The sequence below is a fragment of the Bombus bifarius genome, unplaced genomic scaffold, assembly GCF_011952205.1.
Source record: "Bombus bifarius isolate JDL3187 unplaced genomic scaffold, Bbif_JDL3187 scf7180000008554_frag, whole genome shotgun sequence".
Lineage (NCBI taxonomy): Eukaryota > Metazoa > Arthropoda > Insecta > Hymenoptera > Apidae > Bombus > Bombus bifarius.
This window is the reverse complement of record NW_022884723.1, coordinates 1-16,155: the sequence shown is the minus strand read 5'-3', so window position 1 is coordinate 16,155 and position 16,155 is coordinate 1. Positions and strand designations below refer to the sequence as shown.

General features: G+C 43.6%; 2 protein-coding genes across 2 annotated transcripts; both read left to right on the top strand.

Moving 5' to 3' along the window:
* Window positions 1–1,881: 1,881 nt before the first annotated feature.
* LOC117213246 lies at window positions 1,882–5,576 on the top strand. Its single transcript, XM_033458616.1, has 3 exons — window positions 1,882–3,004; window positions 3,557–5,289; window positions 5,361–5,576. Exons 1-3 carry the CDS (start codon window positions 1,882–1,884, stop codon window positions 5,574–5,576), a joined length of 3,072 nt encoding a protein of 1,023 aa, XP_033314507.1.
* A 419-nt stretch (window positions 5,577–5,995) lies between these two features.
* LOC117213245 lies at window positions 5,996–7,490 on the top strand. The gene has a single exon (XM_033458614.1). The coding sequence runs from the start codon at window positions 6,397–6,399 to the stop codon at window positions 7,429–7,431; it is 1,035 nt and encodes a 344-aa protein (XP_033314505.1). The 5' UTR covers window positions 5,996–6,396; the 3' UTR covers window positions 7,432–7,490.
* The last annotated feature ends 8,665 nt before the right edge of the window (window positions 7,491–16,155 follow it).

Here is a 16,155-nt window from a genome sequence, read left to right as displayed (position 1 = left end):
AGCTTATTTTGAAAAGTTGGCAAGTTGGTCCTCGCGATGAGTAGACGTTTGTAAAACTGTATCATCCAGAGTTGTAGAATTAGGGTGGTCCGGTCAAATAAGTGTATTTTTTATATACTCTGTACATATACAGGCTTTTCCAGAATAATTCCATACCGCCAGACAGGATAAGACGTCAAACAAGAAAAAAAACATTTTTCTTTTCTTCAGCTTATTTTTGCGCGTAAACTTTTTGTATTTAAAGCTAAAGTTTGAAATAGTTGTCGATACTCTGTCACACTGAACGTATTTCATTGTAAGCTAGCTCAAGCAGAAACAAAGCCTTATACAAGAAAACTTCATCCTCTTCCTTTGACTTACTTTTGCATACAGAAAAATCTGCAGTCTAAGTGTGCTATCCTGAGATTCCTTGATTATACATATCTTTTCTAAATTTTTCGTTTCTGTTAACAAAACTTCCATAAATGATAAAGTGCAGGTATTCCTAAAGGAAAAAAATGTAAAGAAACTAAAATTAACGCCCAAACACCCAAAATTTCAACATTAACCCGCCATATATATATTGTTAAATATGTAAATTCGCACGTTCGTGGGGAGACGCGATCTCGAGGAAGTGCGCCAACGGGAATCGTAAATTCCCGTTACGATTGACTAATCGACGCCACGAATCGTTCAATCCCTTATTTCTTTTGGGATAATGAGGGTAGTTAACTTGAAGAGAACGCTGCTATTAACAGATTATTATATATGTCGGAGATGAAAGGAAAACCGGAGCCTTCCCTTTGCAATTTTGAGGAAGCCTTCTGTTACGCCGCCTAAAACATCTGCACGCCAGCCCGCGCGACCGGACAACAACCGACCTGCGTAACGTCACTTCGACCCTCAATAAACCTAAGGGCCCACCATAACTTTCACTTTCCTGTATTGTTTCGCCATGTGTCGTCAATCTGTTTATCCTGAAGAATGTCTTAAGCCTAAAAGTATGTTCGACGCACATCTGGTTTTTTAGAGAGGTCCTTGGGTTTATTAGTCGCACTTAAAACACGGAGAAAGCGGGTATGCACCCATGAGGAAAATCTGAATAGCCCCGTAATAAAACAAGCTAGATTTTTCTCACGCACACAGTCATCTATCCATCACGATGGTAGGAGACTCCCTACTCATCCTTCGAGCAGTAATGCAGGTCATGACCAATCGACACCTCGGCTCGTTACCCTCACTTTTCCTAACGAAATTGGGAACAACGAATCCGCGTTCTTTAGGCACAGGGGCACACCCACACCGAACTTTTCTTCCGTATGGAAAAAAGGAGCGACAGTCAGTCTAAAAACTAACGCCTAACGCGGCAGTCAACACATAGCGCGAGATTCGCATACTTCCCGCAAATCTTTGTCGGTTCTCGTGCGACAAGTTGTTAGCTATTTTTTCGGCATCAGTGTAGTCTAAGTGTTGGACATATATAATTTATAACTCTGTGAATCCCAGGGTTATACAAACTCAATCACCCCTTATTATCTCAACGGAAATCAGGGGATCGATCAATTCGTGGTGTCGATTGTTATAATCGTAACGGGGATTTACGACCCCCGTTGACGTCTCTCCCTGCGATTACGTCTCCCCGCGATTGGTCGAAATTACATGGTCCTTCGAGCCGGATTTCGTGTCGCCCAGAAAGTGCACTGACCAGTGACTATACAGTGTCGCGTGAAATCCAAGTTCCAACCACTTAGGCAGCTGATCAAGGGAACCGCCATCGGAGAGAAGCACCTCCGTCGCTCAGCATCTACACGAACCCACGCCGCATCGTAACGATCATCAACCGAATCCCAGATCAACGTCCATTTGATCAAGGTAAGATCGTTCATATCATTAAAATAAAATATGGCCCAGGCTGAATCAATCAGCACGTTACGGCGTAGACGAGGCGCCCTAGCCCGTGGACTAGCAGCCATCAGACGCGAACTCGATGAATACGAAGCGTCCGGGAAGGCAAACAGACTCGTCCTAATATCTTGCCGCAGCTCGTTCGATGAACTTTGGAAGAGGATACTCGAGGTTCAATACGAGTTAGATGTGTTAGATGAGGGGGAAGATGCGCGTGTAGATTCGTTATCGCAAGAGCATCGGGAGCTTGACGTGCGGTTCCTAGGGCTCTTTGAGCAAATCTCAGCAACAACCCCGTCGACTACAAACATAGGTGAGACACGCCGGAAACCAGAGCCAACCACCGTTCCAGAGGTCCGCGTGCCCCAATTCGACGGCGCCCTCGAGAACTGGACCTATTTCTACGACACGTTCTCATCCATAGTGGACCGTAACGAAAGTTTGACGAATGTCCAAAAGTTCCAGCATCTACGCTCATCTATAACTGGACGGGCCGCACAGAGTATCCAGTCATTAGAACTCACAGAGGCCAACTATTCCATCGCGCTTGACACACTGAAGGACAAGTTCAATTGCCCCCTCCACATCTGCATGCGCCATTGGAATTTGATGCGCAACTATCCGGAAATCAAAAGGGAAACTCCAGAAGCCTTAGAGGATTTGTTGGAAACCCTCAGCGTAAATCTAAAAGCGCTCGAACACCTAAAACAGCCCGTCACATCGAACATGGCGATGATCGAATTGATCGCGTCGAAATTGCCCTCGTCCAGCCTGCGTAAATGGCAACGCACACTGCCCCGCCAACAGGTGCCATCCTATCAGCATCTGATAGACTTTCTCAAAACACGGGCGAACGGGACTCAATTCCTCTCTAAAGAAAAGGAATCAAAAGGGTCAGCCCACAAACACCACCGTCAGCGGACCACCATACCGCATGGGCGAACCCTTGCTACAACCATCAGAACGGTGGTGTGTCCGACCTGCAACGGGCCTCACGAGATCAGACACTGCAAAGTCTTCAAGGCCAAATCAGCGACCAAACGTTTTCAGATCGTGAAGAAGGCATCGTTATGTATAAATTGCCTAGGCAGAGGACATTCGCTGACACAGTGTACATCGGGTTCGTGTCGTATCTGCGGTCACCTACATCACACTTATCTACACCGCGAACAAACCCAGGTAGACTCACGGTCGTCGAGCGGTCGATCTTCGAGCGGTCGATCGTCGAGCGGGCGATCGGCAAGCGGTTGGTCGCCGAGCAGTCGGTCGTCGGACAGTCGCTCATCGAGCGGTCGGTCGTCGGGCAGTCGCGCACCGAGCGGTCGGTCGTCGGGCAGTCGCGCACCGAGCGGTCGGTCGTCGGGCAGTCGTTCGTCACACAAGCGAGCCCCCACCGGACAATCACCATCTGGATCTTCGAAGTCGCGGTCGTCCCACAAGTCGAGGCGCACATCCGACACTTCACGGAGACGGACATCTTCGTCTCCAAGAGAGACGAAAGAGCATGCCTCGTACGAGTCACACTCAGCCCGGATCCAGAACATCACCCCAACCTTCTCGTCCAAGTCCCAACCGGGGCACAACTGACTGTCTGAGACTACGACAGCAAGGGGGATCGGACTAGCAAACACATCTCCCCATACCCCTCTGCATCATGATCTGTTGGCCACAGCACAGATCAAGGTTTTGAACAAACAGGGACAACCAATCCGAGCCCGAGCCTTACTCGACACTGGGTCGAGCATGAACTTCATGACGGACAAGCTCGCGAATTCCCTCGGTATAAAACAAGGGAGATGTGCGATCCAGATCGGAGCCCTCGACAATTTGAGCACCACGGCAAAACGATACACCACGGCCACAATCACGTCGACGGACGGCAAGTATAAGAAAACTTTGAGATTTCTTATTATCCCCGCCATATCGACCTTCATACCAAGCGAGCCCATCGACCCCTCGAGTCTGGGATTACCCAGAAATATTCAACTAGCCGATCCACAATTCCATTGCCCAGCCCCGATCGATGTCTTACTTAGCACCGGATCAACATTTGCGGCGCTGTGCATCGGGCAGGTCAACCTGACGCAACCAGACGAACCTGAACTACGTCTACAAAAAACACGGTTCGGCTGGGTAATCGGGGGGAGTCCAGCGTCCCAAACCGCGATAAATACGTTCCACGCAACCACAACGGCTCTGCAAGAGGACCTCGCACGGTTTTGGGAGATCGACGAGGGACCGGCCACTACGCATCTTTCGGAATCTGAACGACTATGTGAAGAACATTTCCGAAACCATGTCCGACGAACCAAGGAAGGCAGATACATCGTTGCCCTACCATTCAACGAAAAGCTTTCCTCACTAGGGTCATCGAAGGCCGCTGCAATGAGCAGGCTCGCCTCTCTTCATCGCCGATTCCAACGCGACAAACAATATGAAACCGCGTACAGTGCTGTGATCCAAGAATATTTAGACTTGGGTCATATGACGAAGATCAACACGGATCACGCCACCGACCACGGATATTATTTACCACATCACGGCGTGATCAAGGAATCGAGCGACACCACCAAGCTCCGAGTTGTGTTCGACGGCTCAGCTTCAAGTACCACGGGAGTGTCTCTAAACGACGCCCTTCATACGGGCCCGAAATTACAGGAAGACCTGAGACACATCCTATTGAGATTCCGGTCATTTCAATATGTCCTTACCGGCGACATCGAAAAAATGTACCGTCAATTCATCCTACGTCCAGAAGATCGTCCTTATCAAAAGATTCTGTGGCGTGCCGACAACGGAGAGATCGAAACCTACCGACTCAACACCGTAACGTTCGGTCTATCCGCAGCCCCGTATCTGGCCATCCGGTGTCTCAAACAGCTGGCAGAAGACGAGGGACCGCGATTTCCGAGAGCAGCGCAGATCCTACGGCGAGACTTCTATGTCGACGATGCGTTGACCGGAGCCGATACGAAGGACGAAGCCTTATCAGTCAGGAATGATCTCACGAACTTACTTAAGCTAGCCGGTCTAAATATCCGCAAATGGGCATCAAACGATCGGGATCTGCTACGAGGGCTACCTGAGGAAGACACCAACCAGAAATTGCATCTCGGTGAGTCATCTACGTTAAAAACACTCGGCGTCTTTTGGAATTCAGCCGACGATGCCATACTATATTCAGCCAAGACGAACAGTGACACCTCCCGAGTCACAAAACGAGCAATCAGCTCCGTCATCGCACAAATCTATGATCCATTAGGATTGCTCTCGCCGGTAATCGTTCGAGCAAAAATGATTATGCAAAAGGTCTGGACATTGAAGGTAGATTGGGACGAATCCCTTCCGACAGACGTACACACCGAATGGATCAAATACCACACCCAATTGCCGTTGTTAAATGCGGCAAGGTTCCCTCGGAAGACCATCATAGAATCCGCAACGAAAATTGAGCTACACGGATTCTGTGACGCTAGCGAAAGGGCATATGGGGCGTGCGTCTACGTGCGGACGACGGACCGAAAGAACAATATTTGGAATCGACTCCTCACGGCGCGGTCGAAGGTAGCGCCGCTCAAATCGCTCTCCATACCACGTCTCGAATTAAGCGGGGCACTTCTTCTGACGTCCTTGATTTCGTCAATCCGACAGGCCCTGACGCCCAAGATATCGAGGATAGTATACTGGACTGACTCCACCATCGTGCTCCATTGGATCAGGTCTTCGCCGCACACCTTGAAGACATTTGTGGCGAATCGAGTCGCTGAGATACAAACCAAGACCAATATCTCCGACTGGCGTCATGTGCCTACCGACGATAATCCAGCGGATCTCATTTCCCGAGGCCAGACGCCCAAGGAATTCCTATGTCCGTCCATTTGGAAAAACGGGCCAAGGTGGCTCCTGCAAAGCGAAAACTATTGGCCGGTCTGGAATCCGACACCGGTAGTCGACCTCCCGGAGCAGAAGAAGACGATCTGTCTGAAGACGACTATTAACGATAACACACTCCTCCATCGTTATTCGTCTTGGCCAAGACTAATAAGAATCGTCGCCCGGTGTCTTCGATGGAGACATAAGCAACACCGATCTGCCCATCTCACCACAGACGAACTGACTGCAGCGCACAACCGACTCATAAAAATCGTCCAATCCAGTCATTTCGCGCCTGAAATTCGGATCCTCCAGAAAAATCGAAGCGAGGACGTTGGAGGGAAACTACAGCCATTAAACCCCTTCCTCGACGAAGATGGGCTACTCCGGGTAGGAGGACGACTAGCCAACTCCGCCATACCCTTCAGCCAAAAACACCCGATCATCCTACCAAAGTCCCCGGTGACAGAGCTAATTATAGAACAAGAGCACCGGAACAATCATCACACGGGGACACAAGCTACACTATACGCGGTGAGACTGCGCTATTGGCCAATCGACGGCCGTAGCCAGGTATGGCGCACTCTCAGAAGGTGCGTCCGCTGCTGCAGAGCCAACCCTCCACCAGTGGAATACTTGATGGGTGATTTGCCAGAGGCGCGTATTACCGAATCGCGGCCGTTCACAAACGTCGGAATCGACTACTGCGGCCCATTCTACATCAAGGAGAGGAGGGACCGCAACCGACGTAAAATCAAGACGTACGCCGCCATATTCGTCTGTCTGGCGACAAAGGCGGTCCACATAGAGTTAGTCAGCGACCTAACCACCGACGCCTTCTTGGCCGCGCTGCGCCGTTTCATCTCGCGGCGAGGATACTGCGCAACGATCCTCACCGACAACGGCACCAATTTCGTTGGGGCTAACCGGGAGCTGCAAGAACTCCGGACCCTATTGCAGTCCGACGACCACCAGGATAGGGTACAGAATTTTCTCGCCGACCGACAAATACAATGGCGTTTTAACCCTCCGAATTCACCACATTTTGGCGGTCTATGGGAAGCCGCGGTTAAAGCGTTCAAACGCCATCTCATCCGCGTGGTCGGCACGGAACTCCTGACCTTTGAGCACCTCAACACCCTCGTGATAGAAATTGAGGCCATTCTCAATTCACGCCCACTGACTCCCATCTCATCCGATCCGAAAGATCCTCCTGTCCTCACTCCCGGACATTTCCTGATCGGTGATACACTAACCAGTTTACGGGAGCGTGATTTCAGGACAGTTCCATCAGGCCGGCTATCCAGTTGGCAGCGCATTCACCAGATTAAGCAGCACTTCTGGAGCAGATGGTATCGAGAATACCTAAATGAGCTAACCCGCCGCAACAGATGGGACAAGGGCAAACACAACATTCGTGAAGGCACCGTAGTAATCCTCAGGGAGGATAACGTGCCCTCTATGCAGTGGCCTTTGGGCCGCGTAATCAAGGTCCATCCAGGAGCCGACGGCATCATCCGGACCGCTACCGTGCAGACGGCAACAAGCATCCTGGACCGCGGTGTCAAAAGACTGGTCCCCTTACCCATCCACCCAGATCCAGACGAGGCCGAACGTCCACACGGAACGAAGGAGGTCACCAACGACACACCTGACTCCACAGCCAGAATTTGATCGGTGCCCTCTCAACGGGGGGAGGATGTTACGCCGCCTAAAACATCTGCACGCCAGCCCGCGCGACCGGACAACAACCGACCTGCGTAACGTCACTTCGACCCTCAATAAACCTAAGGGCCCACCATAACTTTCACTTTCCTGTATTGTTTCGCCATGTGTCGTCAATCTGTTTATCCTGAAGAATGTCTTAAGCCTAAAAGTATGTTCGACGCACATCTGGTTTTTTAGAGAGGTCCTTGGGTTTATTAGTCGCACTTAAAACACGGAGAAAGCGGGTATGCACCCATGAGGAAAATCTGAATAGCCCCGTAATAAAACAAGCTAGATTTTTCTCACGCACACAGTCATCTATCCATCACGATGGTAGGAGACTCCCTACTCATCCTTCGAGCAGTAATGCAGGTCATGACCAATCGACACCTCGGCTCGTTACCCTCACTTTTCCTAACGAAATTGGGAACAACGAATCCGCGTTCTTTAGGCACAGGGGCACACCCACACCGAACTTTTCTTCCGTATGGAAAAAAGGAGCGACAGTCAGTCTAAAAACTAACGCCTAACGCGGCAGTCAACACATAGCGCGAGATTCGCATACTTCCCGCAAATCTTTGTCGGTTCTCGTGCGACAAGTTGTTAGCTATTTTTTCGGCATCAGTGTAGTCTAAGTGTTGGACATATATAATTTATAACTCTGTGAATCCCAGGGTTATACAAACTCAATCACCCCTTATTATCTCAACGGAAATCAGGGGATCGATCAATTCGTGGTGTCGATTGTTATAATCGTAACGGGGATTTACGACCCCCGTTGACGTCTCTCCCTGCGATTACGTCTCCCCGCGATTGGTCGAAATTACACCTTCTAATGCTTTAGCCTAGATTTTATCATAACTGTAATTAAGCAATTGTCATTTGTAATTGTTTGACATTTGTGAAAGCGAAAGTGGGTTCGAGGTGACAACTGGTCGCCGAACGTAGCCACGGTCACGGGATAAACGTTTTGCCTGACGAAGGTGTGGATCGGTTGTATTGTTCTCCCTAGAAATCACATAGAATTGTACTTTGGAGATGCTGATATAATGGGACACACGTTGTATTAGGAATCAATCTCCAGACAGAAACTGCCTAGTATCGGCGTTTGGATCTTTCTCGATGTTTCCAAAGAGTATACAACAAACTTTTGACAGAAATTGCCTAGCAACAACGATTGGAACCTTCTCGATGTCTCCAGCGAGCATATAACAAACAAATGCAGTCGTATAGCGAAAAAGATTTTCATCAGATATTCATTCGTGTGATCGCCTTGGAAAGTGATACATCGAGCAATTTACCGAGTGTCTCAGCAATTGTATTTTGTGTTTAAAATTATTCTACGCATAGTAAAGAGTTATCCCGTTGACCGTGGATTCGTTTGGAATCATTAGTTAAACTTATCATTTGTTAATCTTATCATTTGTTAATCTTATCATTCATTAAACTCAATACTCATAATATTTTGTAAAATCTTGTATATTCGCGTAAATATAATCTCTGTTTCATAAAACGATAGCTAATTCAAACGAAGAATCGTTACACGCCTTAAATTCTAATGTTAACCCGACATATATATATATATATATATATTATATATATATATATATATATATAAATAATATAATAATAAATCAAACTTGCTCGAGCCTGCTTGAATCTCTGTATCATTGTATCATAATGTGAGAACTTTCACAAGCCTAAATCCTGGCAGTCTGACGATCGAGAATATTGCTATCGGAAGAATCGCTCTCATCCGTAAACAAGATATTTCCAAGGATTGCGTTATAATTTTCTTAGCGGCTAACCATCGAATATTCGTCAAACGACATAATTTCGCACACGGCGAACCTTATAACGTACACCTTTTTGGCGTATTATTTTTCCCACTTTTTTTTTTTTTTTATTAACGTGGAGGAAATCCGCACGGACACCAGGTCGCTTCTGGGAAAAAGCGGCGTGGTAGTGGCAGACGCCAACGGACTAAAACCTCCACGATGACCGTCCCGGCAGCGATCTAGAGGGGCCCGGGAACTGGTGTGAGGGATACACCCCCTCCGCGCTCAATACACCCCCTAATGGAGCGATATGCGGCCACGTTACACCGCGCCTCGTCGCCGGAGCCGCCGTGCCGGTTCCCCTGCCGGGCAGATTTGCGACGGACCTAGCGCACCTCACCGAAGCGCTTCCATGGCCTCTGCCGCGCCCTCGCCGGTCAATTCTCTCAGGGTGAGAGTATTATTTTTCCCACTGCTGCGTGTGAAACCCCTATTGGACAAACTGTTCTTTGCAATACATCGATGGATAAATACGCGCACAAACACGCAATACGTGCAATAGAATGCTCGAGGTCAATTTTGTGATCCTCTTTTTCAACAGATCTTCGCAAATCCGAAGGTGTAGAATTACCTCCCAAAGACATAAGATGACAACAAACACTTTCTTGACACACTGTATAACATTGAGGTATCCAGTTTTGCCACATACAATTTTGTCATTGTCACGTTTGACTTTGTTCATTGTAAAGTCAAATTTGCACACTCCATCTGTGAAATAGTACGAAGAAATCATAGTGACTTGTATTCCTTATGATATCATGATGCCACATAATATATAATACAATACAATAATTCGCGAACAGATCACTCGTTAATTGCTTTTAAAAGAATTACCACGGAAGCTTCCTAACACGCTACCCGGGGGCCAGGGATTTATTTCGTCGATAAGTTAGGTTATTAAACTTATGTTCTTTCATTGAAGACATCGATGGACGCTGTGTTCCAGAAATAGCCAATCACACTTGGCGAAGCATAATAGTAATTTACAATAACAAATACTTAAGAATGCCTAATTTTGTTAAACATAGGGTTCAATTTACAATTATGTAAATATTACTTCTTGAAAGTAACTTCTTAATCAATTTTAACAAACTTTGTAAAATCATGTAATAAATCTTATTATTTATCATACGCGTGTATTAAGCCAATTGCCAACCGAACATGTTCAAACTGTATTTTTTTCAAAACGGGACCTTAAGCTAAAAAGCTTTATTTCACATATTCGACTTGTTCTTGTATGTGGTATCAGCACCTAGTCGGATGCCCGCGTTATGCAGGACACCCTGATGGCGTTGAACGCAACGATTCAAATTGAACTGAAAAGTCGTTATGTTTTCAGAGGACTTTGTGTGAGATTTATTAGACAAGATTGCTCGTTGTTGAAACCTTCAAGTATATTTTCAAATGATTAAATAAATAATTATAGATAATGTTCGCAAAGACGGTAGATACTCGTAGATACTGATCCATAACTCTCGTGAACTCTTTACGATTGCGTCCGTTTAAACTGGTATAGTATAAACAGATCGGGGGAGAGTCGGAGAATTCAAAACGGTTCGACGGTTCGACGGTTCGACGGTTCGACGGTTCGACGGTTCGACGGTTCGACGGTAACGTAACGGCGACATTGTTTTGCCCGGAGTTTATTTATTAATATATTATGTATGTCCTCACGATCTTGATACTCCGAAGCAAATAAACAACAACATGATTTGAAATGTTCTCTAGCTCATGTACCGCTACGTGTACTTTCAAGGAGCAAAACTGACACAGTTCCGCTTGTGACGCGAGACGGAGATTATCGTTTCACTTCCTTTAACGCATTTTTGCCATTGAAAGACACTAATTTCTGTGACTTGCTTTATCTCTGTTATAAATCTCTCTTTATATTTAAAATTTTATAGTTTTTGTGCAAACGTAAAAGGTAAGTAAATATTAATAAATATTATAATAATATAATATAATGCTATATAATAATATTAATAAATACTTCGCTATTTATTTATTTTATTTCCATTAAGGTATATTGTATTTTTCATTGCATTACTTTCATTGTTATTTAGTGTAATAATAAACGCATACGTTAATATTCATTGGCATTAGTGTAATTGTAAGCTTCACTGTAAATTTAATAAAATTTATAAGAACGGAATTATTAAAAGGGTATATATGTGTAATTAAACTAGATTCTATTCTCAATGTTACTTCATTATTTTATTATTGTTTCATATATATATATATTTTTTTAATTTACATGTGCTTCTAAGTTAATAGAACTAAACACATGTGTATGTATTAATTGCTATATAGGTCATAATTTCAACCATAATATTAAATTATGGTATGTATTATTAAAAAGTATAGTTTAATGTATATATTAAATATATATCATTTATTCGTAGATTTTAAATATGGATACTGGATCAAAGAAGGAGATTAAAGAAATGATTACCAAAGATATATCGAATATACATAATTACTTTCATTTCGAACTTTTTTAGTCTTATTGTTACGTCGATTCTTATATTTCAAGATCTAGTCTTGTATGTACGCTGGGGAGCGCTTTTATTTATTGATTCAACAAAGAATATCGTTGTAGGTGTCATACATGCGAGTAAAAGTAACGAAGTACGAGCAGTTTCACTGTAACATACTTCCTGATAATTTCTCGTTATTTATACCATAAGAAAGTATCAAAGAGGAACTCTTATCTCGAACGTGGATCTATTTGTCGATAATGCATGCGTGTAATACTCGAGTGTCGTTCATACAGCGTAAATATACGTGCAGATACGTAAACCTTTTATGATTTTTGTATCAAAGGCAGACCTGCTATAATACTCGCAAGTGAAATATAATTCTACGAAAGAAAATGGAGCAAAAGAGTTTCGTTGGTAATATATTCTTCCTTTTTCATCACAAGTTTCCTCTTTGTTGTGCTTCTGTTACATTATAATCCTGTTAGATTTACGCGCGTAAAATTTCACTTTGTTGCACTATATATCTCATCATCGCCATCTGCCGAACACCTGTGAGAAACGCGGTTTACTTTGTCTCAAAGCGAGCAAACGTTTAATTTCACAAATTGGATTTTCATCAACAGCGAGAAGGGCATATGCGATGTAAAGGAGGCTGTAAGGGTGTCCTAGGGCTTACGGTGGTTGTCACGATGCCGGAAGTGGCGCCGAGCAGACACGTCAAGGGAGAATCAGAATCGCTATTGGCAAAAACCATCACGAACATTTGTCCTTCGCGCCACCAAAATTCTATCTTCTGAGATATTTTTCGCGTTTCCGAGGTCATCGCCACTCTCCTTAACTTTGCCTTACGATGTATAATATCTCGATGTTACGGTAGTTAGAAATTTGTATTAATTTGGAGAACCTTGCAAAAGTACGCAAATCTGCTACGATAGTCGGATAGAGAGTATCGGCAGAGATCTGTTCCTTTATCGTGAAACTCTCTCGGACAACTTAGATGCTACCAGATATCGATTCTCGCATTCAACCATTTCGTAATAAACGTAGATCACCCAAGAAATTTCTCAATTGTCATCCGTTAATTTCGCGCAACTTTTGCTTTATTTTAGCTACGTGGGAACCTATTAGTGCGCAAATGTTACCCCGAAAATGTTACTCCTCTGTGCCAAATATCGTTCACGTGTATAATCAAAGTTGCATAAAACCGCGTACAATTGCATCAGGAAATTTCTAATAATTTGCTCGTCTCGCAGGACGAAAACAGGCTCACGAAGGATCCCTCTGTTCTGGCTATCGAATGTACCGCAAGCACGTAGTTTCAAGTGTCCGTTCTCTAGAAAATTCGAAACAATTTATGGTCGATGGTCGAGTGAACGGTGCAACGGTCGAGTCGGAAAGATCAGAAAGACAAATCATCATAGTTCGAACAGACCGGGAAGCAGAAACGCACTTCCATGATCATTTGTATCGTTGCTCGATCTGTTGCTGCGCAATGACCGAGCAAGCTGTTGATTTTTCTTTTTCTGCAATGCTACTATACTCTACACTCTATGCTTTATACCGTTCTTTTGCCCGCTATTTACCTTGTACGCGAACTTTTTATCGCTAGTGGATTGCAAAAATCCTTTTTTATCACGAATTTTACGTGACAATGCGTAGGTCAAGGTGGACGTAAGACAAAGGAAGGTGTAGATAAATAAGACAGGGTGTATTTAAAAATAATAAGTTATTTATTACAGTTTATTTAATATGTATACAGGCTATTCGTATTATAGCAGCGATAGCTAGTGTTAAATTAACAATGACAGTTTCTATCGTAGTTAATATTATATTGGTTATTGGCCATGACGAAGGCGAATTTTGATAGCCCTGGTCGAGGTCGGTGGTCTGGATCTATAACAAATAATACTATATTAATATAGCAAAAAAATGTCGTAAATATCGATATCATTTGCAAGGCGATTCTTTTTGGGCATAGTGAAATTATGTTGATCAGTTTGTGGATATTAGGTTGAAATTAGATAATAAAGTTATAGATTTACCCGTTTTAAGTGATTGTTCAGGCGCCGTTAATTCACTGGATATGTCGCCCTGAAGCAGGATGTTTAAATTTTGGATCATATATTGTACTGATAGGAAGTATTTTATCGATACAATTATGAGTTTATTTGATTAAAATATCTAACGTAGTGTCTAGTCACCAAACGAATTAGTAGATCAGCCGTGAACAATGGCAGTAATTTGTATAATAACAAAGGATAAGCCAAATATAGCAGAATGACTCATCGGCTAGCGGGAGGTTGTGCCTAATTATCAAAAGCGAAAGAAATATGAAAGATCCTAGTTTGTAGGACTTGTTGACAATCAATGTCAACAATTTTTTCGTTTGGTCCATAGAATGTTGTGAGTGGGCTGTATTTCGACACACGACAAAATTGATAACGTAAATAAATCTTATATATTTGTTTCAAGAAATGATAGCTTGTTTGTGAGCGGTATCTTTAGACAGGTTGTTGAAAACTGGATGTTAATTCGGATTTTATATTTTCAATAACTTCGCATGAGTATTTTAGTCAAATCTAGCACGAATCGAACAGGCGAAAACAATCTATACGGCGTTCGTGCTGAGGTGGTATGGTGATAGGTGCGTAAGGAACTACTCTTGGTGTTTTTAACGAACAATAGTTTATTTAGAACTAATCAACAATCAGAGTTAACAATTAACAATTAACAATTAACAATTACACTTAACAGACAATTGGTAACAACTAACAAATAACGATAGACACCGAGAGATCATTCGACGCGTTGCTATGCAAATAATACCGAGGAGTTACACATTTAATGGCGTAAGACAGACTGCCTGTGCTTTTGTTTCGGATCGCGCAGATTCTTCCCTTCGTAGCCCATCGATATCGTAGCCCAGTGCTGGCACGTGTATGCTCTTCCGAGAATTCGGCGGAAAGAGTGTGAAGATATCGATGGTACATTGGGCACGTCGGTGTTGCGCTTTGGCGGCGTCGCGCTTTGCATCCGGAGCCGTTGAAAAGTTCCGTGGCCCGTGCCGCCACAGTGCTTGGCAGGCTTTTATTTTGTTTACCTAGTGGATCGGTATGAGAGAGTTCGAGACATGTGGAAAGTACGGCTTCCAGGCAAGCAGGGGCTGATTCAGCGCATTAAAATAAGAAGAAAATTTCGTATAAACGTTTTCGAGTAGACGCTTGCTTTGTGTCACAGTACTTTCTTACCTATCTTTAGAGAAATTACTCGAATCGACCAGTTCCAGTTTCTACGGAAACGCGAATGCGTCGCGTCATAGATCGTCCATCTTGTTCGAACAGCTTACACGAATTTGTCGAAAATTTTGATCGTCACGTCAACTAACGTTTTATAAGTAAGAGATTTTAAACGCCCCCGTATTTAATAATCGAACGGATTCGGATCCGAAGAGCGTATTGGTCCGGAAATAAGGCCAGCACGATTTATCTATTTTCCAAGAAATCGTTCATCTGTGTAATGTTTAGCATCGCAAAATAAGCTATAAGCGGAACGTATGGGCATATTAGGCATATTATGTTATATAAAATTTTCTTCTTATTTCAGTATTCAGAATCAACCTCTGCCATATTTTCCACGTGTTCTGATTCACCTTGTATAATATATAAGAATGATAATTGCAAATATATTTGTATAATAACTCTATGACAAGCGCTTAATAATACATACAGTGAACTTGTAGAGAGTAACGTTTGCTGACTGTCGGAGGCACATTGTTGCTGTCTATGCAAAGACAAGTGCCCATTTCTTGTCGAAGAACTCCAGTCAATTCTAGCGTTTCACCCACATAAGTTTTCAACGCTGAAACATGAAAATATATAGTCGTTATTTTTTAGCTTTGCCTCTATTTGATCTTCATCTTATCTGCTTACGCGCTTAATAATAGAACTAGGTTTGGTCTACGTAAAAAGTAACTTCTTTTTATTAAGACTCATATTTATTAAGATTTAATAAGATACAATTTATTAAGATACATGTAACGAAAGGCAGGAAGTAGTAACATTTTACGTGAATTTGCATGGATCGAATATGCTGATGTGCTTACGAATAAGAGAGTATTGATCGATAATTATTAAAGCCAATTGTTTGTGACATGGGAATAAGCAAAAGTCATTTTTAAGTTTAAAGATCTTTAGTTTAGTATTGAAATGTGTTTAATGTATTTTAGCAAAAGTAGATAAAATAGGAATATTAAAAAGTTGTGTTTTGAAGACAAAATTTGACAAAAATGATGCATATACAAATGCTATCTGTGGTCATTAATATATTTTTTCGTTATCGACAGAACATTTTCCCTTGATTTTATTGACATACTG

Bases quoted from the DNA above. Each gene is read 5' to 3' on its own strand.
- LOC117213246 (XM_033458616.1), top strand. From the start codon at position 1,882: ATGGCCCAGGCTGAATCAATCAGCACGTTACGGCGTAGACGAGGCGCC. The intron at 3,005-3,556 runs GTTCGTGTCGTA...TGTTGGCCACAG, and splicing joins GCTGACACAGTGTACATCGG to CACAGATCAAGGTTTTGAAC. The intron at 5,290-5,360 runs GCAAGGTTCCCT...CTGTGACGCTAG, and splicing joins AATTGCCGTTGTTAAATGCG to CGAAAGGGCATATGGGGCGT.
- LOC117213245 (XM_033458614.1), top strand. From the start codon at position 6,397: ATGGGTGATTTGCCAGAGGCGCGTATTACCGAATCGCGGCCGTTCACA.